Source organism: Neomonachus schauinslandi, chromosome 4 (assembly GCF_002201575.2).
Source record: "Neomonachus schauinslandi chromosome 4, ASM220157v2, whole genome shotgun sequence".
In the NCBI taxonomy this organism is placed as follows: domain Eukaryota; kingdom Metazoa; phylum Chordata; class Mammalia; order Carnivora; family Phocidae; genus Neomonachus; species Neomonachus schauinslandi.
The window spans coordinates 102386660-102411215 of record NC_058406.1 but is presented as its reverse complement, the minus strand read 5'-3'; the positions used below and the strand labels follow the sequence as shown (position 1 = coordinate 102411215).

General features: G+C 40.2%; 1 protein-coding gene across 9 annotated transcripts in view; it reads right to left on the bottom strand.

Moving 5' to 3' along the window:
• Nucleotides 1-24556, bottom strand: part of RPRD2 (regulation of nuclear pre-mRNA domain containing 2) — a 92280-nt gene that overhangs the window by 39333 nt on the left and 28391 nt on the right. For all 9 annotated transcript variants that reach the window (XM_021688047.1, XM_021688048.1, XM_044914151.1 and 6 more), the window contains exon 2: nucleotides 8354-8483. In XM_021688047.1, the coding sequence (XP_021543722.1) occupies nucleotides 8354-8483 (130 nt within the window). The remainder of the gene's footprint in view (nucleotides 1-8353; nucleotides 8484-24556) is intronic.

Here is a 24556-nt window from a genome sequence, read left to right as displayed (position 1 = left end):
CTGTTCTTAAATGGATCAGCATATAGGCTTCCTGGCAGGGTTTGAGCACAGCCGAATGTTGCTGCTCTTGCAGTCAGTGATGAGTGCTCCCCAGCCAGTCTCTGCCGCTACAATGGCGGGTAGCATATTCTTGCAGCAATCCACTCTTTCCTCAGGTCTGAATTTCAATTGGGAGGAGAGAAGGGCTCTTCCTTCACTTTTCCCTCAGGTCCACAGGTAGTAGTTGCTTTCAGCACATAATATCCCATTACACCTTAGAGTTCCCTTATTCCTTCTAATAGTAGTCAGCTACTTTTTACCTACTTACCAATTCTTTACATTAAAATTTTCCTTATTTAAATTACTGGTGTGTGGTTTCGCTTTCCTGATTGGAACTTGACTTACACCGTATGTAATGATATACATGTCTCAGCAGTTCTAAGACTATATGATGTGATATCACAACAGACTGAATGCAGAAGCAGATAAGAGAATTTAACTGTACACTGTTACTACCAGATATTAAAGAGATCTGCAAAAAATGCAAAACACTAGCTCTTAATGAGCTCTTCTCATTAAAAAATTTTTGAAGATTTATTTATTTATTTGAGAGAGAGAGAGAACACAAGCGGGAGGGGCAGAGAGAGAGGGAATCTCAGGCAGACTCTGCTATGCGTGGAGCCCAATGCAGGGCTTGATCCCATGACCATGAGATCACCACCTGAGCCAAAATCAACAGTCTGACGTTTAACTGTGCCACCCAGGCACCCCTCATTAAAATTTTTTAAAAAGTTTGATTGTTGTTGGTTTTTTTTTTTTTTTTGAGAGGTAGAGAAGGGGCGGAGGGAGAGGGAAAGAATTTTAAGCAGGCTCGGGGCACAATCTCACAACCCTGAGATCATGACCTCATCTAAAATCAAGAGTCAGATGCTTACCCAAATGAGCCACCCAGGTGCCCCAATTATTTGTTTATTGCTTTAAAGGTGATTAATATTTAAACAATTTCTGTTTTTTTTTTTTTTTTAAAGATTTTATTTATTTATTTCAGAGAGAGAGAATGAGAGAGAGCACATGAGAGGGGGGAGGGGCAGAGGGAGAAGCAGACTCCCCGCCGAGCAGGGAGCCCAATGCGGGACTCGATCCTGGGACTCCAGGATCATGACCTGAGCCGAAGGCAGTCGCCCAACCAACTGAGCCACCCAGGCGCCCTAAACAATTTCTGTTTTAATTTCTAATATGGTAAGTGCCAGGTAAAACCTTCTAACTTTTTTTTTGTCTTTTTCGTGTTATTTTGTTATTCTTTGTATTTCTGGGTATGAGCCCTTTGTTGACTGCACTGCAGATACTTTCTCCCACTCTGTGGCTTGTCTTTTCACTCTTTATGGTGTCTTTCAATAAATAAAAGGTCTTTGTTTTAAAGTAGTCGACTTTAGGGGCACCTGGGTGGCTCAGATGGTTAAGCGTCTGCCTTCGGGTCTCAGGTCATGATCTCAGGGTCCTGGGATCAAGCCCCGCATCGGGCTCCTGCTCAGCAGGGAGTTTGCTTGTCCCTCTCCCTTTGCCTCTGCTGTTTGTGCTCTGTCTCTCTCTTACTCTCAAATGAATAAAAAAAATCTTTAAAAAAAAAAAAAGTCAAATTTATCCATCTTTTGAGGTAAGGTCATGAGATATTCTCCTTCAAAAGGATTTATAGCTTTTTAAATTTCCTTTAATTTTAAGTTCCTCTTTTTTTTTTTTAAGTATACTCCACGCCTAGCATGGAGCCCAACACAGGGCTTGAACTCACGACCCTGAGAACAAGACCTGAGCCAAGATCAAGAGTTGGATGTTTAACTGACTGAGCCACCCAGGCGGCCCTAGTTCTTTTGTATTTGTCTTTAACATGCAACTAATTTTTGTGTACGGTATAAATGAGATCTAATTTTATATATATACACATAGAGATGGGATCTAATTTTATATACATATACATAAATAGCCAATTGCCTGAGCAATAGTTGTAAGAAAAAAGTTCCTTTTCCACTACCTATAGTTTCATACACAGATCTAGTATATACATACATTGGTCTGTGTCTAGACTTTGTATTATGTTCTATCAGTTTCTGTGGCTATCTCGGGCTAATACCATACTGCTTTATTTATTACAGGTTTATAATAAGGCTTGAAATCTGGTAAAGCCAGTCCTTCCACCTTGTTACTCTTCAGCAGTTTCTGGCTTTCTCTTTCTGGGGGAGAGGAAGGAGAATTCTTTGCACTTCCACATAAAATTCAGAGCCAATCTGTAGAAAGAGGGGAGGGTGCCTTTACTGAGATCTTAATTAAGATTGCACTGGATTGGGGCACCTGGCTGGCTCAGTCCGTGGAGCATGTTGACTCTTGATCTCAGGGTTGTGAGTTTGAGACCCATGCCGGGTGTAGACATTACTTAAAAAGTAAAATCTTAAAAAAAAAAAAAAAATTGCACTGGATTTATAAATCAATTTGGGAAGAACTGACATTGTTAAATACTGAGTGTTCCCTATCCACAAATACCTATTTAGGTTTTCTACAATGTTTCTCAATTATGTTTTATAAATTTCTCCATAGAGATCTTACGCAACTTTTGTTAAGATTTTTTTACACACAGTTAATCCTCATTAATCTCAATCCTGGATTCCCTATTTGCAAATTCACCTACTTGCTAAAATGCACTGTTATCATTAACCAGCCTTTTTTCTTTTGTCCTGTCCTTTAGCTTTTATTATCATATAAGTAATAATTTTAATTTAATAGACTTTATTTTTTAGAGGCATTAACCAGTCTTTTATTTTATTTTATTTATTTTTTAAAAAGATTTTATTTATTTATTTGAGAGAGAGAGAATGAGAGACAGAGAGCACAAGAGGAAAGAGGGTCAGAGGGAGAAGCAGACCCCCTGCTGAGCAGGGAGCCTGATGTGGGACTCGATCCCAGGACTCCGGGATCATGACCTGAGCCGAAGGCAGTCGCTTAACCAACTGAGCCACCCAGGCGCCTAACCAGTCTTTTATTTTTAAAAAAATTTCTTTTGGGGGCGCCTGGGTGGCTCAGTCGTTAAGCGTCTGCCTTCGGCTCAGGTCATGATCCTGGGGTCCTGGGATCAAGCCCTGCATTGGGCTCCCTGCTGGGCGGGAGGCCTGCTTCTCCCTCTTCCACCCCCTCTGCTTGTGTTCCCTCTCTCACTGTGTCTCTCTCTGTCAAATAAGATGAAATCTTTAAAAAATAATAAATAAATAACAAACATGGAAAGGAATTTGTTAAATTATGTAGTAATATGAAAACATTTTTTTAAAGAATTATCAGAGCAGTGATTTGGTAACATGAATTTGTTAATAATAATAGTAGGAGTAATCATCATTATCAACCTCATCATCAAAGTAGCAGCTAACATTTATTAGGTGCTTATTATATGCCACTCACTATTCTAAGCACTCACTCTACATCACAGTATTTACTCATTTAGTAGTTCCCAGACTCTGTGGGGTGGGTACTATTATTGGCAGATTTATACAGATTAAAAAAAAAAACAACTGACGCTGATATCAGACAATAAGAAAGTAGTTAGAAGGCTATTATAAAAATATAAACATATCAAATAGAGATGATAATGGGAAATTTAAAGAGAGAGAGAAAAGGAGAAAGAGGGTGCCTGGGTGGCTCAGTCGGTTAAACGACTGCCTTCAGCTCAGGTCATGACCCCGGAGTCCTGGGACCGAGTCCCGCATCGGGCTCCTTGCTCGGCAGGGAGTCTGCTTCTTCCTCTGACTCTACCCACTCTTGTGCTCTTTCTCTCTCTCAAATAAAAAAAATAAAAATCTAAAAAAATAAAAAAGAAAAAAAAAGAAAAGGAGAAAGAAACAGGAAAAGAAACAGTCTCTGGTAAGTGACTAAGAAATGAAGGGACAAGAATTTAAAATTTACTAAGGGGCAGACTGTATTGTAAAACAGAAATAACAGAAGACTAGGGGCGCCTGGGTGGCTCAGTCATTAAGCGTCTGCCTTCGGCTCAGGTCATGATCCCAGGGTCCTGGGATCGAGCCCCGCATCAGGCTCCCTGCTCCACGGGAAGCCTGCTTCTCCCTCTCCCACTCCCCCTGCTTGTGTTCCCTCTCTCACTGTGTCTCTCTCTGTCAAATAAATAAATAAAATCTTTAAAAAAAAAAAAAAAGAAAAAGAAATAACAGGAGACTAAGAGTCAGAAAAATCTCAGTTCTATTCTCACCTCTTTTACTAAATTGACATTTTACTTTGGGCAATTTCTTTTTGGACAATTTCTTAACTGCTCTGGGCTTCAGTTTTCTCATTTTGTAAAAAGAAAGAATAAAATCCAATTTGCTTACCTGCAAAGTTGGTTACTGTGAGTTTCAAATACGATTTGTATAACAATTTTCAATTTATAACCTATTTTCGCACAAACTGTGGGAGCAGGGCTTTATACAAATGTATAGATGTTCTGAGCTGAATATCATCATATAATAATGAGGCAGTAATTCACAAAAAGAAGTTGAAGACATGGTCAAAAAAAAGGGGGGGGGGCCACCTGGCTGGCTCAGTTGGTAGAGCATGTGATGCTTGATCTTGGGGTTGTAAGTTCGAGCCCACATTGGGTGTAGAGATTACTTAAAAATAAAATCTTTAAAAACAAAACATCAAAAATCTAGATGCAGTTATAGTAGTTATTAGGATAATATGAGCAAGAGTTTAATCCATGAGTAGATAAATCTCCAAGAGAATGCATGTAATGAGAGAAGAAATGCAGCTGTCAGTTTAGTTAGAAAACTGGGGCACCAGCATGGCTCAGTCAGTTAAGCGTCAGACTCTTGGTTTTGGCTCAGGTCATGATCTCAGGGTCATGAAATCAAGCCCCGAGTCAGGCTCTATGCTCAGCACGGGGTCTGTTTGCGATATTCTCTCTCTCTCTCTACATCCCCCTTCCCTGTCCCCTACTTGTGCACACGCATGCGCACTTTCTCTCTCTCAAAATGAATAGATCTTAAAAAGAGAGACAGAGAGAGAGAAAAAGAGAGAAAAAACTGCCCAAATCCAAACTCCCAAGTGGTTTTATGACAGAATCCGTTCTTACGGTGGGTTTACTTCAGAGTACCAAGCTCATTGTTTCCCCCAAATCTGTCATGACATCTTTTCCCAACAAAGGTCAGACATGCATGCAATTTTCTCTACACCCTTAAGAATCAAAAGAACATATTAAGCTCTAATGATAACAACTAGTCTAAATTCACTTTTCAGCTCAATAAAGAAGAGAATTTTATTTTATTTTTTTAAAAGATTTTATTTATTTGACAGAGAGAGACACAGCGAGAGAGGGAACACAAGCAGGGGGAGCGGGAGAGGGAGAAGCAGACTTCCCGCGGAGCAGGGAGCCCGATGTGGGGCTCGATGTGGGGCTTGATCCCAGGACTCTGGGATCATGACCTGAGCTGAAGGCAGATGCGTAACGACTGAGCCACCCAGGCGCCCTGCTGCTCCTTTTAGATGGGTTCTTCTTCAATTCAACCCACCTCACTCATCTATGTGACCTGCCTGGAACCTCTAGTCATTTACCCCTCCTGAATTAAAGGGATTAAAACAACAGTCTTAAGAGAAAAGAATTCACAAGAGGGTAGAAATGAATCTAAAGTATATCTGTGAATAGAAATTTAAAAGAGGGTAGTAGTGGTTGGGATGGGGATGTTTATGGAATACTAAAACTCGTATCTTACTATCCCCTCATTTATCATATACTGTGTAATTAATTTCTTTATAACCAAGAATATACTGTTTCAATGATATAGTCTTCTACTGCTTCTATTGGAGTTTTAAAATATACATTAATAACTGATAGGGGAAATCTAGCCTTACTATTCTTTAAAACAATTATGTATTTTATCCTTCCACATTAAACCCTATTAAGATTTTGACTGAGAGCACAATGAATTTATAGATTATATACTGGGAATCATATTTTTAACAATACCAAATCTTTCTCTTCAAAATGGTACATAATGTATCTTTTCTTTTATCCAGATCTTTAATACCCTTTAGTAAAGTCCAAAAGCTTTCTTTATAATACCCTTAACAGGGGCGCCTGGGTGGCTCAGTCGTTAAGCATCTGCCTTCGGCTCAGGTCATGGTCCCAGGGTCCTGGGATCGAGCCCCGCATCGGGCTCCCTGCTTGGCGGGAAGCCTGCTTCTCCCTCTCCCACTCCCCCTGCTTGTGTTCCCTCTCTCGCTGTGTCTCTCTCTGTCAAATAAATAAATAAAATCTTTAAAAAACAAAACAAAACAAAACCCTTAACATACTTACTACATTTACTCTTGAGCGGGATCTCTTTTATCCTGGGAGGGGCAGAACTTTTTGTTGCAAAAGGAATCTTTTCTCCTAATTACATTTTTTTTTTTTAAAGGGAGGTTTTCTTTCTTTTTTTTTTTTTTAATTTGATTTATTTATTTGCGAGAGAGAGTACAAGCAGGGGGAGCAGCAGGGAGAGGGAGAAGCAGGCTCCCGCGGAGCAGAGAGCCCGACGCAGGGCCCGATCCCAGGACCCCGGGATCACAACCCGAGCCGAAGGCAGATGCTTAACCGACTGAGCCACCTAGGCGCCCCCCTAATTACATTTTTAAATTGGTTACAGCTAGCACTTGAACTTGAATCTAACTATTTAAATTACCTCTCTTATTAGTTCACTTTTACATGAGCTGGGGGTCGGCAAACTATGAACGTCAGGCCAGCTGCCTATTTTTGTAAATAAAGTTTACTGGAACACAGCCACACCCACTTGTTTACCTGCTATCTATAGCTGCTTTCATGCTAGAATAGCAGAACTGAGTAGTGGCAACAGAGATCCTATGGCCTACAGAGCCTAAAATACTTGCTACCTGGCCCTTTACAGAAAAAGGCTGCCCATCCCTGATGTAGGTAATCATATTATTTGCAAGTGATGACAATCCTGTCTCTTCTGAATGTACTCTTTTTATTTACTTATTTAGAAATGAACGGGATCTCCAGCATAATGACCAATATGAATGATGTCAGAAGGCATCCCTGTCTTGGAATGCTTTTACAGTTTCACTCTTAAGTCTTATGCTTACTACAGGTTTCTGAAGATACCCTCATTGAGTTAAAAACACTTTTGGGGGGCCCTGGGTGGCTCAGTCATTAAGTGTCTGCCTTTGGCTCGGGTCATGATCCCAGGGTCCTAGGATAGAGCCCCGCATCAGGCTCCCTGCTCTGCGGGAAGCCTGCTTCTCCCTCTCCCACTCCCCCTGCTTGTGTTCCCTCTCTGGCTGTCTTTCTGTCAAATAAATAAAACCTTAAAAAATAAATAAATAAATAAAAATAAAAACACTTTTGGCACTGGGGTGCCTCAGATGGTTGAGCATCTGCCTTTGGCTCAGGTCATGATCCCAGGGTCCTGGGATTGAGCCCTTAATTAAGTTGGGCTCTCTGCTTGTCCCCCTTCCTCTGCCTCCCCCTGCTCATGCTCTCTCAAAATAAATAAAATCTTAAAAAAACAAACAAACAACATTTTCAGCACTTGAAATTTTAATTTAAAGGACTGAACTTCCGGTGCCTGGTGGCTCAGGTGGTTAAGTGTCTGACTTCAGCTCAGGTCATGGTCAGGGTCCTGGGATGGAGCCCTGTGTGTGGCTTCACACTCAGAAGGAGTCTCTGCTTGTCCTTCTCCCTCTGCCCCTCTCCCTCTCAAATAAATAAATAAGATCTTTAAAAAATAAAAAAATAAAGGACTGAACTTTATGTCCTTCCACCTTTTTCTGTGAAATCAGTTACAGTAATATAAAGCAGTTGTTTTAAAAAATTATTAGTCTATTAATATAATAGACTAATAGAGTCACCGTATTTGTCACTTTTATCAAGATCTCAGTTCTAAATTTTTCCTAACTTTACAGTCACTTTTAGTACTCAATTTTTTCTCTACCAATTCCACAGTCTTTGATCTATTATTTAAACCACTTTTTTTTTTGAAAGAGAGAGAATGTACGTGCCTGAAAGCAGAGGGACAGAGAATCCTAAGCAGGGTCTATGCCCAGCACAGAGCCTGACTCGGGTCTTGATCTCACAACCCCGAGATCATGACCTGAAGGCAGACGCCCAACGAGTGAGCCACCCAGGTGCCCCAATAAATAAAATCTTAAAAAAAAGAGAGAGAGAGAAGAAAGAATGTTTAAAAGAAAAATGTGTGTATTAGTGGGAAAGTTACACAAACAATTTGGGCAAAATATCCTTGATCTTCAAACATGTACAACTATTAACAGTTCTTACTGACAGGTAAAAAGGAAAACTAAAATTCTTAATGATCTAAGCTTAGATCCCCAAAAGCAGTAAGAATTTACTTACTTCACTAGAGCAGCTGCTTCAGGAAGGACATCAGCAAATGATTCACGGAAAATGATTGCGTTTTTCCTTTTGCAGTTCTGTATGACATCATTGGCAAGGTAAAAGAGATTCAAACGGTGGGGATAGGCAGCTAGAGATGACAAAAGAAAATAAATAAAACCAAATGAGTCAAATTATACTTTGTTCAACTTATTCCAAATACAGTGTTCTCAAACTGTGTAACCACTATTACATGGGTGGAGAATAGATAAACAGACAAATGAACTAATGGATCAATTTATTGAAACTAGTGTCGTCTAAAAACACTGAGGTTAATTTTCTGTTCAAGGTGCTCCCTGAATAGATTTCCACTTCACTTTATAGATGTTTGGCACTAAAAAACTCATTAACTCTGGAGAAGCTAAAATAAAACAAAACTGTTCTCCCAAACATTTGGAAAGAATGTTTGAAGAGCTCACCTTGTTGCAAAAACACTAGGGTTAGTGAAAGAGCATGGGCTTTAGAACCACCCAGAATGTGACCTTAGGCAAACTGCTTAACCTCCTCTACATTATTATTGTAGATAGATTCTTTTCATCAACTAGTCCAGATACTACTCAGGTACACCTAAATCCTGCCATCTAACCAGAAGCAACACTCTGCTCCAGCACTAGGTCCTGGGAAATAAGTAATCTGATCCCATACATACACACACGAAGGTCAAGTTTTTCAAAGGCCCAAAACAAGGCCCAATCAATTTGCTTTCTGGAACCTCAGGCAAAACCACCCCAAGTTTCATTATATCCTCGACAATTTTAACGCCCATTTGGATGATTCATCACGTTTTCCAGTCTCTCAAAATCTTGATCTTAAATTCAGTGATTTCCAAGAACCACTCCTCTGCACATTTTAAAATCCCCTTTTTTGACCACAGCCTCTCATTCCCCTTATATTTGTCACTTTATTATTTTTTTATTATGTTATGTTAGTCACCGTATTTGTCACTTTTATCAAGATCTCAGTTCTAAATTTTTCCTAACTTTACAGTCACTTTTAGTACTCAATTTTTTCTCTACCAATTCCAGTCTTTGATCTATTATTTAAACCACTTTTTTTTTTTTAAAGAGAGAGAATGTACGTGCCTGAAAGCAGAGGGACAGAGAATCCTAAGCAGGGTCTATGCCCAGCACAGAGCCTGACTTGGGTCTCGATCTCACAACCCCGAGATCATGACCTGAGCCAGTATCAAGAGTCAGCCGCTTAACCTACTGAGCCACCCAAGCACCCCTTAAACTATTAAAATACTCTTTTATTAAAACCTTCATTTTCTTTTCCTCCCCCATCCCCCCGATTTAGCCTTTCTATCACATGCATTCAACAAAATCCTAAATCTAGATCAACCTAACTGAATGCCTTTACTTCACTTTTATTTCTACTCCTGGGTTCTGCTGAAGAAAAATCATACCAGGAGGACTGAAACCATATAAATCTAGTCTCCTTCAGCTGGGCCCTCAACATTACAATGCTATAGTCCTTCCATATGTTCTTCATTATCATCAGAAATCATATGGAAATTCTATTCTCTTTAAAAAAAATGTATCCATATTTAAACCCAACCAAATCAACTTACCTGAGTTAGTTAAGATCTTTCAGATTCAAGTATCTCAAAGAGTTCTCACTGTCTCCACTTTAACTCCTATTAACTCCGTAACTATAGGAGCTACTTTTGTTTGTACTTAAAATATGCAATCTACTATGCTCAAGAGCTTTATATAAATTATGCCATCTCACTTATGTTGCCACTGCTCCACTTAAACAGGAATTACCAATAAATTCCAACTTATTAAACCTGATGAAAATTTTTAAAATGTTATTTCTTTGTGGCTTTTGGCACACAGAATAATCTGTTATGGTAATTCCTCTTGGTTTCTGTCTTAACCACTTTCCTGGTTTTCCTACCTCTCCGATTCCTTCTCCATATATACATGGTGAGCATGTGTAGATAGGCAGCTCCACCTGTGACCATCCTCCTTTAAATGTTGAAGTTCCCCAGCGTTCTCTCCTGAGCACTCTTCTCCATTCACCCATGGCATCATGTTTTAAGATTTCAGGTTTTAAGTTAGTTTGTTCCACTCCTGACTGTCCCTTATTAGCTTTAAACACTACTTAACTCTTCTATATGACACTTTCTTTTTCTTTGTAAAATGACAACCTCACAGGGTTGTTACAAGAATTAAATGAAACAATGTATATAAAGCATTCAGGACAGTGCTTAAAGCACAGAAAATGACATGCTATCAGCATAACCATCCACTTCCACAGCTTTAACTCCCACCACCTATGCATCAATGACTCCCATGTCTATGGATACCAAGCCTGGATTTCCCTTTATCAGTCAAAGCACACATCCATGTTCAAGTCTCAGAGGCACGTTGAACTTGATTTTTCAGTATTAGTAATCGTCCTCCTCTTCCATCTGTTACTGCTCTTGTATTTAGCCAGAATTTTAGCAATCTTTCTTGACTCTTCCTCCTCCCTACCTGACCCTTACATCTGATACATCTCCAAGTCCAGCCAATTTTGTCTCAAATAGTATCTGTAAAATTTATCTCTTTTCCTTCTCTTCCTACTATTGCTCTTTGCTGGGTTCATTACCTTTGACCTTTACTACTGCAGTACCCTCCTAACTGGTTATCTTGCCTCTAGACTTAGTCTCCTCAAATTTACTCTCTAAATTGCTAAATTCACTTCTAATATGCAAACATTATCCAATTTGTTTCTCATATCAAATCCATCAATGATTTCCAAATGCTTACTAGAAAACGCCTGAACACCTTTGTCTCCATTTATGATCTGGATCTTACCTTCTCTTTCAGTCTCATCTCTTCCCTTTCAAAGTTCTATCTTTAATGAAATACAGTTCCCAGAAACCTTGCACATGGACTCTCTTTCTCTCTTGGAATTTTCCTTTTCTAGGATATCCCATCCTGAATATCTTGTGTTTTCTACTCATCCATAGAAGTCCAAAATATTAAACTTAATTCATGTCAGATTTTGCCCCCCATCTTATCACTACTTCTTCCCCAAACAAACCACCTCCAACTATTTTAATGCAACTTCTTCCCAATGCAAACCCTACACTCTATAGTCAAATCACTACAGAAAGTCAGGAGGAAATGAGAAAAATTGGCTGAGGTAGTCTGAGAAGACGCCTGAAGACAGTGGGATTTGAGAAGACCCATCTCGAATGCTTTTCCAAACCCTCTGCAACCTAGTTCTTGCTTACTTGTTTAGCCTCAACTTTAGCCACTCTCCCTTAAAGCTGCAGTTTAGTGAACTATACTTTGTTCTCAAAGCCAAGCCCCACCTCCTTCCCTTGTCTTGCCGCCCATTTTAACAGGCTAATTCTTTTTCTTCGTTCAACTCTCTGCTTATATATCACATCTTCCATGAAGCTTCCCCTGACTCTGTAAGACGCCTTTAGTGCATCCTGAAGGTACACGTGTCATACACTTATCACACTGTAGTGTACTTGACTGTATCTTCCACTAGAGTATAAGCTCCCTAAAGGCTGGAATTCTGTCTTGTTTACTGCTATGACCTCAATTACTGAGTATCTGGCAGGTGTTCAAATAATATTAGTTAAATGTCTGATGAAGAAGTTAAATTTTTGTAGACAGGAAGAAAGGGGAAGAGCACTCCAGCAAGAACAAGTCATGAGTAAAGGTGCTGAAAAGGACTGTGCAATGAGTGTCTTTTGTTTTGCAGAAGGGAAAAAATTAGGCTAGATTTTTAAGCTTATTTAATAATACTTACAGCATTTTCTATGTGCTAGACACTGTTTTAAAGATGATACTAATATTAACTGATATCCTTACAACAACCCTATGAGGTCGGTACTGTTACCTCCATTTAAGAGATGGAATGATGTGAACTGTCACATCTAGTAGGTACTGAAACTGGAATTTAAATATAGACAGTTGGATCGAAAGTCTACATTCTTAAATACTACCTATTTCTACTTGTGTCTGACCAGAAAGGTTTGGCTGGAAGAACAGTGGAAGAATAGGCAAAGATAACAAATTCTGATGGTTACTAGATATTGAGCTGAGGAGGTTTTAGCCTTTACTCTGTGGCTAATAAGAAACCATGAAAAGTTTTTATATAGAAGGGTGTTTTAGAAAAAGCTGCAGATAATTTTATTGTTAGAAATAATAAAAAGAGCTAATAACACTGCAAGGAAGCAACCAGACAAATCTATAAAGTGAGATATTCTGCAGGGCAACTGGCCCAGTCTCATCAACAAATCAGTGGCATGAAATGTAATGGAGAGATTAAGGGACTCAAGGGACAAAGTAATCTGATATAATTAATCTCTATCCCTAAATTGCACATAGGTTTGGACTAACCACTTGTAAATGACATTTCTGGATCAACGAAAGAAACCTGAATATGGTCTGGGATTAGATAAAATGAAAATTTACTGGGCACCTGAGTGGCTCAGTCAGTTAAGCATCTGCCTTCAGCTCAGGTTATGATCCCAGAGTCCTGGGATCGATTCCCACATCGGGCTCCCTGCTCAGTGAGGAGTCTGCTTCTCCCCCTCCTTCCCACTTGTGCTCTCTCTCACTTGCTATCTCTGTCTCTCTCAAATATTTTTTTAAAAAATGAAAATTTACTGAAATGGAAATAAAAAACCATCAAATGAAAAAAGTAGTTAACTACAGAGTGATTTCATATTAGAAAAAAAAATCTGTGAAAGAGATCAGAAAGGATATGGAATTAACTTTTTTTTTTTTAAAGATTTTATTTATTTATTTGACAGAGAGATAGACAGAAGAGCACAAGCAGAGGGAGTGGCAGAGGGAGAGGGAGAAGCAGGCTCTGCACTGAGCAGGGAACCCGATGCGGGACTCCATCCCAGGACCCTGAGATCATGACCTGAGCCGAAGGCAGACGCTTAACCATCTGAGCCACCCAGGCGCCCCTGGAATTAACTTTTAATAGTATTGATCTCTATTTTCCTTTTGCTTGCCTCTATTCTAAATCTAATCCTAACATACATATTTGCTGCTTTCATAATAGGCTATAAGGAAATATAAGCATTTTGGCCCCAAAAGTTGAACTAGTTGTCTTGAAGTAATCTGCATTTCAGCCTGGACCTCTCCTTTGAACCGTAGACTCAAATATCCAACGTAGACTCAAATATCCAACTACTTTCCCAACATCTCCTCTTGCATGTCTAATACACAGCTCAGATTCAACACATGACCTTCTGCTCTCTTCCTCCAAACTGTCTCCTCCTATAGTCTTCTCCATCTCAGTAAATGGCATTTCTTCTGGTGGCTTTTTTCAGCCAAAAATCCTGAGTCATCCTTGACTAGTCATTCTTTCATACCCCACATCCAAACTTGCAGTGCAGATCTCATTAATGCAACTTTCGAAATAGATACAGACTTAGGAAATTACAAATGTGGAAAGGGAGAAGATTAAAATAAATCCTGTTGTGGGGCACCTGGGTGCTCAGTTGGTTAAGCGACTGCCTTCGGCTCAGGGCATGATCCTGGAGTCCCAGGATTGAATCCCGCATTGGGTTCCCTGCTCAGCAGGGAGTTTGCTTCTCCCTCTGACTCTCCCCCCCTCTCATGTGCTCTCTTTCTCTCTCTCATTCTCTCTCTCTCAAATAAATAAATAAAATCTTAAAAAAAAAATAAACCCTGTTGTGCTGGACTGTAATTGGAAGTCTTGGTGTAAGCCTCATAGTTAAATATAGAAATATAAGGGGGATGAATGTGTGTGTATATGTATATGTGTAAATACAACTATTTCCTAATCTCCATTGACAAGCTTGGAAGTAATAATATCCCAATATCTAATATCTAGATCTTGGTTTCAAAGAAGAACCAGGGCTTCTTGGCGAAATGGCTGATTCCACACCAGGAAAGAAAGTTCAAGAGCTTCGAACATATTGCACCAGAAAGTAAAAAAGTGCTCAAAGTATGATGTCAGAAGGACACAGGCACTAGCTTCAAGGGGTTCCCAATGGCCAAATCTATGGAATGGACAAGTGTCAAAATCAATAATAGTAAATGATTATAAGCACTGAATAAAATAGCAATCCATGAATACATACTGATGTAAACAAACAGGTGAAGGGGGAAGCTCTGCCTTATAATCAATCGAATGAAAACCAATAAATATATAAGGAATGATGGCGTTTAAAAAAACAGCATTTGGCAACCATCACAGTTAAGAACTGACTCAAGCAACAATAATCAATAGATGCTAAAAAGCTAGCAAGAGAAAGTTTAATGCAGAACAGGAATTTATAAAGTCTCAAACTACTTCCCCAAAAAATACTCATTTACTTTACAGTGGAGAAACCTCACAGGCAAAAACCATCTCACCAAGTGATAAAAGTTAACATCACTATTACGGGGCATATCGACATTATATTCCTCCAAATATAATAAGAACACAGTATCATTTCTGCAGTATGTCTGTCCAAAACTGCATAACGTGAATCTAACAATAAGGAAAAATAAAATACAAATTTATGGATAGTTTTTAAGTTACTGGTCCATATCCTTCAAAAATGGCAAGGTCATGAAAGATAAGGAAAGACTGTTCAGATTGAAGAAAGATAAGACATGACAACTAACTGCAACACATGACCCTGGACCTTTAAAGACCATTATTGGGATAACTGGTAAAATTTAACCACAGCCAGCACCTGGGTGGCTCAGTCAGTTAAGCATCTGACTCTTGGTTTTGGCTAAGGTCATGATCTCAGGATCGTGAGATCAAGCGCCCTCTCAGGCTCTGCACTCAGCAGAGTCTGCTTGAGATTCTCTCCCTCTGCCCCTCTCCTGGCTGATGCATCCCTGCTCCTCTCTTTCATAAATAAATACATACATAAAATCTTAAAACATATAATATATATGTAAATAAATAAATAAATAAATAAATAAATAAATGTCAAGAAGACAGCTTTCACCAGAAACCTTGATCTTGGTATTGAACCTTGAGCTTGGGCTTTCCACATTTCACTTCAGAAATGTAAGAAAATACATTTCTGTTGTTTAAGCCACACAGTTTGTGGTGTTTTATTATGGTAACCCAAGGTTATTAATGCAACTATAAGGAGAATAGCTTTTTTTTTTTTAGGAAATGGACAATGAAGTATTAAATAGGGCATCATGTCTGCATCATACTCTCAAATAGTTTAGCGAAAAAAAATGTGTGTGCATGGAGATAGCAATAAGAGAGCAAACAGAGATAAAATGTTAATTACTAGGGAATCTGGGGGAAAGGTACACAGGAGGTCTTTGCAATATATCACAACTTTAAATTTGAAATGATTTAAAACTAGCAAATTAAAAAAAAAACTGGAACTCTAACTACTACTTACCATTGTATTGGTCTAACACATAGTATGCTTTCAGAATGAATACATTAGAAAGAAAGAGAACAAAATACAATGAAAAGAAGAAAAGGAATGAAAAACGAGTAGTCTTCTATTCAGTTTGGTTCATAATCCCAGAGGGCAGCTGGCTTATATGTAACTATAAAGGATAGGCTTCATTTAAGGTACGGTTAGGTATTCTAGAGGTTGTTGCAGAAAATCATTTAGGTATAAAATCAGTGTTCTCACAACAGCAATTCCTCAACAATCTAGAAACTAAGAACTCAACCCTCTTTTTATAATTATGAAGAAGGGGAGAGAGACTGACAATAGGAAAAGATGGGCCAGGGCGCCTCGGTGGCTCAGCTGGTTAAGCATCTGACTTTGGCTTAGGTCATGATCTCAGAGTCCTGGGATCTAGCCCGCCCTAGGTGGGGAGTCTGCTTATCCTAATCCCTCTCCCTCTGCCCCTCTCCCTGCTCTTGCACCAATAAATAAATAAAATCTTTTAAAAAAGGAAAAGATGGGACACTGATTGATTTAAAAAAATTAGTAAATTATTCAAAATAAACCTGCTAACCTAGTGGCAAAAGGGTTAAATGATTTTTTTTTTTTAAAGATTTTATTTATTTGACAGAGAGAGAGAGAGAGCACAAGAAGGCAGAGTGGCAGGCAGATGGAGAGGGAGAAGCAGGCTCTCCGTTGAGCAGGGAGCCCGACATGGGGCTCGATCCCAAGACCCCAGGATCATGACCTGAGCTGAAGGCAGCCGCTTAACTGACTGAGCCACCCAGGCGCCCCTGATGATTTTTTTTTTTTAAGATTCATTTATTTTAGAGAGAGAGGAAGAGAGAGCACGAGTGGGAGAGGCAGAGGGAGATGGAAAGAGAATCTCAAGCAGACTTCACGCTGAGTGCAGAGTCCAATGTGGGGCTCGATCCCAGCACCCTGAGATCAGGACCTAGGCCAAAATCCAGAGTTGGGATGCTTAACCAACTGTGCCACCCAGGTACCCCAGAAGGGTTACATGACTTTTAACTTGAGTTAATATTAATATTTTATGTCTGCCTTGCCTTGTTCCAAAAAATGGGTTAAGGCAACAGATATAAAAAATAAAGTGTTTTCAACCTGAGTAGTCTTTCCATTACAGAGAATAAGTATTATGGTATAATGGAAAAGGTACAAGCATGAGTCAGAAGACCTGAACTGTAACCCTTGAAAAGGATTAATTTTCATTAGCTTTAGTCTGACTTCATTTATAAAATGAGGATGTTGAAAGGAAAAACAGAGATAGCACCTGGGTGGCTCAGTTAAGTGTCCAACTCTTGATTTTGGCTCAGGTCATGATCTCAGGGCTGTGAGATCAAGCTCCGTTGTCAGGCTCCATGCTGAGTGCAGAGTCCCCTTGTCCCTCTCCCTCCCCCTGCTTGCGTGAGCTCACTCCCTCTCTCTCTCTCAAATAAATAAATAATAAAATCTTTAGAAGAAGAAGAGGAGGAGGAAGAAGAAAAGGCCACATGGACAAAAACATTATTTATAACTGTGGAAAAACTAGAAGCACCCTAAAGAATCATAGTAAGAAAATAGTTTGTAAAGGTACATCCACATCATGTGGTTGTTAAGTAGGTGTCTGTAAATAACACGGAGATGCTTGTCTTGCATTAAAGAAAAACACAGTAAAGAAAAATGTACTAAAATGTACATAAAACTGGATGATAATTATCTAAACTTTCTATAATAGTTACATGATCTTTTTATTAAAAAAAATGAAAGTATATACAATAACTGACTTGTATTAGCTATTACTAGCTATCACTTTATAGCCCCCATCCCCCATGCCCAGGTCCTCCTGTCTGTGAAGTCCTGCCCAGGCTGTTCTCTCTCCTGGGTGGGACAGAGCGTGGCTAGAGGGCCTCTAGGGAAAACAGATGCCGGCGCCCCATAAGAAGTGGTGGGCTCTGCTGATGGGGAGGAGCTGTGGGTAAAGGTGACGGCCTTTTTCCCCAGTCTGCCTGGGGTCACTCCTCTTCCATGGGGTGGGGGCGGGAGCCTTACAGCTGGTCCTGTTGGCATCAGCTGCCCGCTCAGCGTCCCCCTCCATGATCAGCGTGGTACTGCGTGTATCCTCTGTCACCCCAGGAGGGCCACAGCTCTGAAGCAGCCTCATGAAGGGGGTGGGAGAAGGAAAGGGTTGGGTAGCCAGCCTGCTGAGGACAGTGGTGTCAGGGGGTGGGGCTTGTCAGCACAAGAACTCACAACAGCTACTCGTCTGGGCACAGAGGAGAAACTGCAGTTAGGGGGTGAGACCAGGAAATCTAGAGAACACAACTACCACCCTTTCCACCCAGTTCTGCCCCCCGAACCCCCAGGAGCCAGGATGGAGGAGCAGCAGAGCCCCCTGTAGGACTTCACCCAGCCTTCAGTCTGGGTTCTAGCTCTAGCCTCTGCACCCACTGAGGAGGAGAGCAGGGGCCGGGAGCAGGCCTGTGTGGGTGTCATGGCCCTTGGACCCCTTCTGTCATCAGAGCGGTTTTGGCTCTGGCCTGGGGATTTATGACGTGTCTGGGACCCTGAATCCTGAAGCCTCCCTGCTCCTGGCTGCTGATTATCAACGTCCAGGCTGTGGGTAGGGGGTGCTCCAACACCCACAGGGTTTGGGGCACTGGAGGCCTGGGCTTAGGGCTGCAGGAAAGCTGCCTGAATGTATTTTTTAAGAAACTCCACTTTAGTGGAATAAAGTAAACTTTATTCTCTTAAAAAAAAAAAAAATATATATATATATATATTTTCAGATAGCTTGTTAATAGCTGACTCGTATAGTTACCTTCAGCTTCAATATCCTATAATTTAAAAAATATTTATTTGTGGCATTCCTGGGTGGCTCATTTGGTTGGGCATTTAACTCTTTGGTTCAGCTAAGGTTGTGACCTCGCTGTCAGGGGACTGAGTCCTGCATTGGGCTCCGTGCTGTCTCGAGTCTGCCTGGGATTCTCTCCCTCTCCTGCTGCCCCTCCCTCCACTTGCTCACTCGAGTGCGCTCGCTCTCTCTCTCAAAATAAAATAATTAAATAAAATCTTTGGGGCACATGGCTGCCGCAGTCGGTTGAGCATCCCACTATTGGTTTTGGCTTGGGTGGTGATGTCAGGGTCATGGGATTGAGCCCCACGGGCTCCGTGCTCAGCATGGAGTCTGCTTAAAGATTCTTTCTCTCCCTCTGCCTCCCCTCCCCGTGTGCAGGTGTTCTCTCTCTCAAGTAAATAAATCTTTTAAAAATAATAAATACATCTTTAAAAATATATTTATTTATACATATGTATATATAGTACAAATAATGGCAGTGCCACAAATATTTAAAGAGAAGAAAATTATACCTTTTCCCAAAGAATCCGTATCTTCTCTTTAAAAAAGTAAATCCTGGGGTGTCTGGATGGCTCAGTCATTAAGCGTCTGCCTTCGGCTCAGGTCATGATCCCAGGGTCCTGGGATCGAGCCCCACATTGGGCTCCCTGCTCACCGGGAAGCCTGCTTCTCCCTCTCCCTCTGCCTGCCGCTCCCCCTGCTTGTGTTCCTGCTCTCACTGTCTCTCTCTCTCAAAAAATAAAATCTTTAAAAAAATAAAAATAAAAAGGTAAATCCTCCAACTTCTTTAAAATCACTCGCTTGATTTGTTGAGGGTCAACAAGAGAAGAATAATTATCTGAAAAAAGCATCAAGGTAGCAGAGAGAACACTGAACTACACAGAAAATCTGAGTGCCACACTGCTCCACTACAATATTGAGGACAATCATCTATCATCTAAACTAGGGCACTATGAGAGTAAAAAGGGTGCTGATCCCATCCCATCACCTATGTGTAGTGCTGAGCAAGAACTAGCCTAAGCTTTTGTTTCTAACACTCTTTTCAGAGCTAAAATACCATTTTCTTTCTCTTTTATGAATTTAAAATAATGAACAGTGCTGGACTGTTTAGAAGTCAGAGATGCTTACTTTGTTTACCAAGTTAAAAAAAAAAAAGAGTGCTTTCATATTTTGCTTGGGAGCTCAGATTTTACAATTAAGTTTATCTGGAAACAGATTCATCAACAAACTTAAAATGTACCTTAAATTCCCTCTTAATGAAATGCACTTGTTGGGACTGGGGAAACAAAGTACTGACTCAGGGATACCAGGGTTATGAGAACTCTGGCAATGTATGTGCCATCCCACCAAACCAAAAGTCTTATACAAATATCACATGCTATACACCATGAAGTGCAAAGAATATCCTAATACAGAAATTTCAGATCTCAAGAGTTACACGTTACTGGATGTCACATCATATTCACGTTTAACTCAGAAGAATTCATTTGTAAGTACTCAGCCAGAGTTTAAGAGCAAAAAGAATACCAAAGCTAAACACGGGTGCCTGGCTAGCTCAGTTAGTAAAGCGTGCAATTCTTGATCTTGGGGTCATGAGTTCAAGCCCCACACTGGGCGTAGAGCTTACTTAAAAAAATAAAAGAAATAAAAAATTTAAAATAATTCATGAAATACCAATTAAAAAAAAAACTTAGGGGCACCTGGGTGGCTCAGTCGTTAAGCATCTGCCTTCAGCTCAGGCCATGATCCCAGGGTCCTTGGATCGAGCCTTGAATCAGGCTCCCTGCTGAGCCGGGAACCTGCTTCTCCCTTTCCCTCTGCCTGCCACTCCCCCTGCTTGTCTCTCTCTCTGTCTCAAATAAATAAATAAAATCTTTAAAAAAAAAAGTTGAATATTCAAGGACAAAGGCAATTGAATTTCAAAATTGGAGACCATAGATAAATACTGACAAAGAACTAGAAGAAATGAGATGATCTTTACAAAGATGAAGAAAAACAAAAGAACTGACAAGTTTTATCTCCCTAAATTTGCTGGTGTTCCAAGCATCAAAACACTCAGCTGACTTAATTTCTAAATGACTCATTCTATGGAATTATATACAACCAATTACAGTATCATATATATATTTCTGTTCAAGGTGTTTTACCAAAAAATCACACCCATGAATATTGTAATTAGTGAACAATTTTAAGGCTAATCTTTTCTCTTTAAGTACTGATTTTAGAACCTGAATCCTGAGTAAAATGATTTCAATGTACACTGAAAGAGCCCCATATCATCTAAAAATTTCAAAGTAGTCTCTTAATATTCATAAGGTATCAACTCAGAAGTTCTTTAAGCAATTTGCCACTCAGGATATTTGTTAAATATCATTATACACAATTATCTAGAAATCTACTAAATCAAACCTTTCCTAATTCTAAACAGAAAAATGTTCAGTGTTACCAGTGATCTGTAAAGAACCAAAAGAAAACTAAAACCTAAATATCCACCAATAGTAGAATTGGTTTATTAAATTCACAAAATTAATGTAACCATTAATCAAATATGAAGACCATACCGAAAACCATAAAATGGTTTATATACTGAAAGTGAAGAAAACAAAAAAGGTTCATTGACTTTGACTCTAACTTCCCCTTATTTTCTACATCTAACTCCTGTCAATCCTTCCAGCTTTTTACTGTATTTTACTGGATTTAAGATACCATTGTTTTAAACATGCGCCATTTTATAAGCCACCAAGAAACTTACAAAGTTAAGTACTGGGACGCCTGGGTGGTTCAGTCAGTTAAGCATCTGCCTTTGGCTCAGGTCATGATCCCGGGGCCCTGGGATTGAGCCCCACATCGGGCTCCCTGCTCCGTGGGAAGCCTGCTTCTCCCTCTCCCACTCCCCCTGCTTGTGTTCCCGCTCTCGCTGTGTCTCTCTGTCAAATAAATAAATGAAAAATCTTAAAAAAGAAAAGAAAAGAAAATTCTACTATGCTGCTCCACCTTATGCCCTTCCTTAATACTGCTGGAACACCTTGTGCACAGATACGGTACTGTTCACTTGGAGCTGAAAATATCCATTAACAAATGTCTCCCCACCAGACCATGAGCTCCTTGAGCACAGTGGCTTTGTATCTCAATGCCAATCAACTATTTAGCAGGCATATAATACCTTCTATTGGATAAACAAATACTAACCAAGGCTTCCCTCTAAAATCACCCCCATCCAGGCCTCATCTTCCCCCATTGTTCCAAACTATCTGCTTCTCTTTTCCTATCAATTAACCCCAAATGTTCTGGGGTCCCCTAGATGACACCAAAGAATGACTTAAGATGCGAAGGAGAAGGAATCGTTTATTCCTTTCCCTTGTTAACCAAGTCCATCTTCTATAAGTCTATTATTATAGAGCCTTAAACAATCTGCCCCATGGCTCTTTTATAACATTTAGTCTTTGGAAGTTTGACCTAATTTCACCATTATGAAAATGCTGATGAAAAGAGGAATATCAAATAAATATTCTAATCTGTCCCACCTTAGGTGCTAAGCATAGTCCTGTCTCAAATCCACATATCAGAATTCTCATTCCTTTCAGAGGATGGTATTATAGAAAGAAAACAGAAATTGGATCCAGACAGACATTAATTCAAATTCTACCTCAGTAACTAACTGGGTCATGAGCTTGACTAAAATTATATGTCTTTGAGCCTTAATTTCCGTATCTTAAAATGAACATGACGGGCGCCTGGGTGGCTCAGTCGGTTAAGCATCTGACTTTGGCTCAGGTCATGATCTCAGGGTAATGGGACTGAGCCCCACGTCAGGCTTCTCATACTCTTGCAAATAAATAAATAAAATCTTTTTAAAAAATGAAAATAATAGTTCAAAAGACTTTTGGAAGGAATAAATAATATATGTGAAATATGTTTGTAGTACATACTTCTATTACAAAGCAAGTCGAGGGCGCCTGGGTGGCTCAGTTGGTTAAGCGACTGCCTTCAGCTCAGGTCGTGATCCTGGAGTCCTGGGATCGAGTCCCGCATCCGGCTCCCTGCTCAGCGGGGAGTCTGCTTCTCCCTCTGACCCTCCTCCCTCTAATGCTCTATCTCATTCTCTCTCTCAAATAAATAAATAAAATCTTTAAAAAAAAACAAAGCAAGTCGAATACTTCACTAAGAGTAGTTGTTTTCTCCCAGTTTTCTTTCTTTGTAAGCTGGTATGTATCAGGTAAGTACAGGAAAAAATGCCATCTAATTAAACTAAGTATGTATGACAATATTTCTTACTTTTAACTCTGGCCTCTGAAAATGGAAAGAAAAAGGCTTTATGATTTTTACCTCCTCCAATCCTAGGGCTCCCTTGCTCTGTTCTGGCTCCTAACAACATCTAGGAGGCTCATGAAACATCTAGGCTGCCAAAAATTCAGAGAACCAATCACCTGGGAACTCTCATCTTCAAAGAAGTCTTAGAGCTTCAAATCAATTGTTTTCTTCTCAGCTGACCTCAGAAATGTTTGGTCTGCTTGCAGTAACACTACGTACAGAGATTTACATGAGTTGTTTAATTGCTTATACCTAATAACTACGCAGAATAATAACTATGCACATATCATTTAATCAGCAAAATGTTTTAAAAAGTTATTATAACCCAAACTCTACTCATACATGATTCAATGTTGGTTAATCACATAGCTGAGCTGTTCGCTCATGGATTTAAAAAATTGTTGGGGGGGCGGAGGGGGCACCTGGGTGGCACAGTTGGTTGAGCACTGACTCAGGTCGTGATCTCAGGGTCATGGGATCAAGCCCTGCCCATAGGGCTCCACACTAAGCGCAGAGTCTGCTTGGGATTCTCTCTCCCTCTGCCCCTCCTCCCCAATGTGCGCACTCTCTTTCTCACAAAATAAGAAAATACATCTTTAAAAAATCATTCTGTAGCGTCTTGCTAGCTCAGTCCAAAGATCATGAGTTCAAGCCCCACTTTGGGTGTAGATTACTTTACAATAAATAAATAAAACTTTAAAAAAATGTTCATATTATTCCTTCCATCTAAAATGACCTTGGGGGGGTGCCTGGGTGGCTCGGTCAGTTAACAGTCTGCCTTTGGCTCGGGTCATGATCTCAGAGTCCTGGCCTGGAGCCCCATATCAGGCTCCCTGCTAAGCCTGCTTCTCCCTTTCCCTCTGCAGCTCCCCTTGCTTGTGCTCTCTCACATAAATAATAAAAAAAAATCTTAAAAATAATTTTTAAAAAAGTGACCTTAGGGGCGGCTGGGTGGTCAGTCAGTTAAGCATCCGACTCTTGATCTCAGGGTTGAGATCAAGCCCCAGGTCAGGCTCCCCACTGGGCATGGAGCCCACTTAAGATTTCTTTCCCTCTCAAAAAAAAAAGAAAAAAAAAAGGCAATCACATATACATGGATCAGACAAGTATGGCTGCTAAACCAGCTGGGTCTGAGGCCTTTTTCAGGTTTTCTACTTCTTGCGCCAATAGGGTTAATATTTTCATGGACACTTTTTCCATTTCCTCTAGGCTTTCAAAGTTATTATTATTTTTAAAGATTTTATTTATTTTTTTGAGACAGAGAGAGAGTGAGCATGAGTTGGGGGGGGAGGGGCAAAAGGAGAGGGAGAAGCAGACTCCCCACTGAGCAGGGAGCCAGATACAGGACTCAATCCCAAGACCCCGAGATCATGACCTGAGCCAATGGAAGACGCTTAACCTACTGAGCCACCCAGGCGCCCTAGGCTTTCAAAAAAAAAAATTTTTTTTTTAAAGATTTTATTTATTTATTTGACAGAGAGAGACACAGCGAGAGAGGGAACACAAGCAGGGGGAGTGGGAGAGGGAGAAGCAGGCTTCCCGCGGAGCAGGGAGCCTGATGTGGGGCTCGATCCCAAGACCCTGGGATCATGACCTGAGCTGAAGGCAGACGCTTAATGACTGAGCCACCCAGGCGCCCCGACTTTCA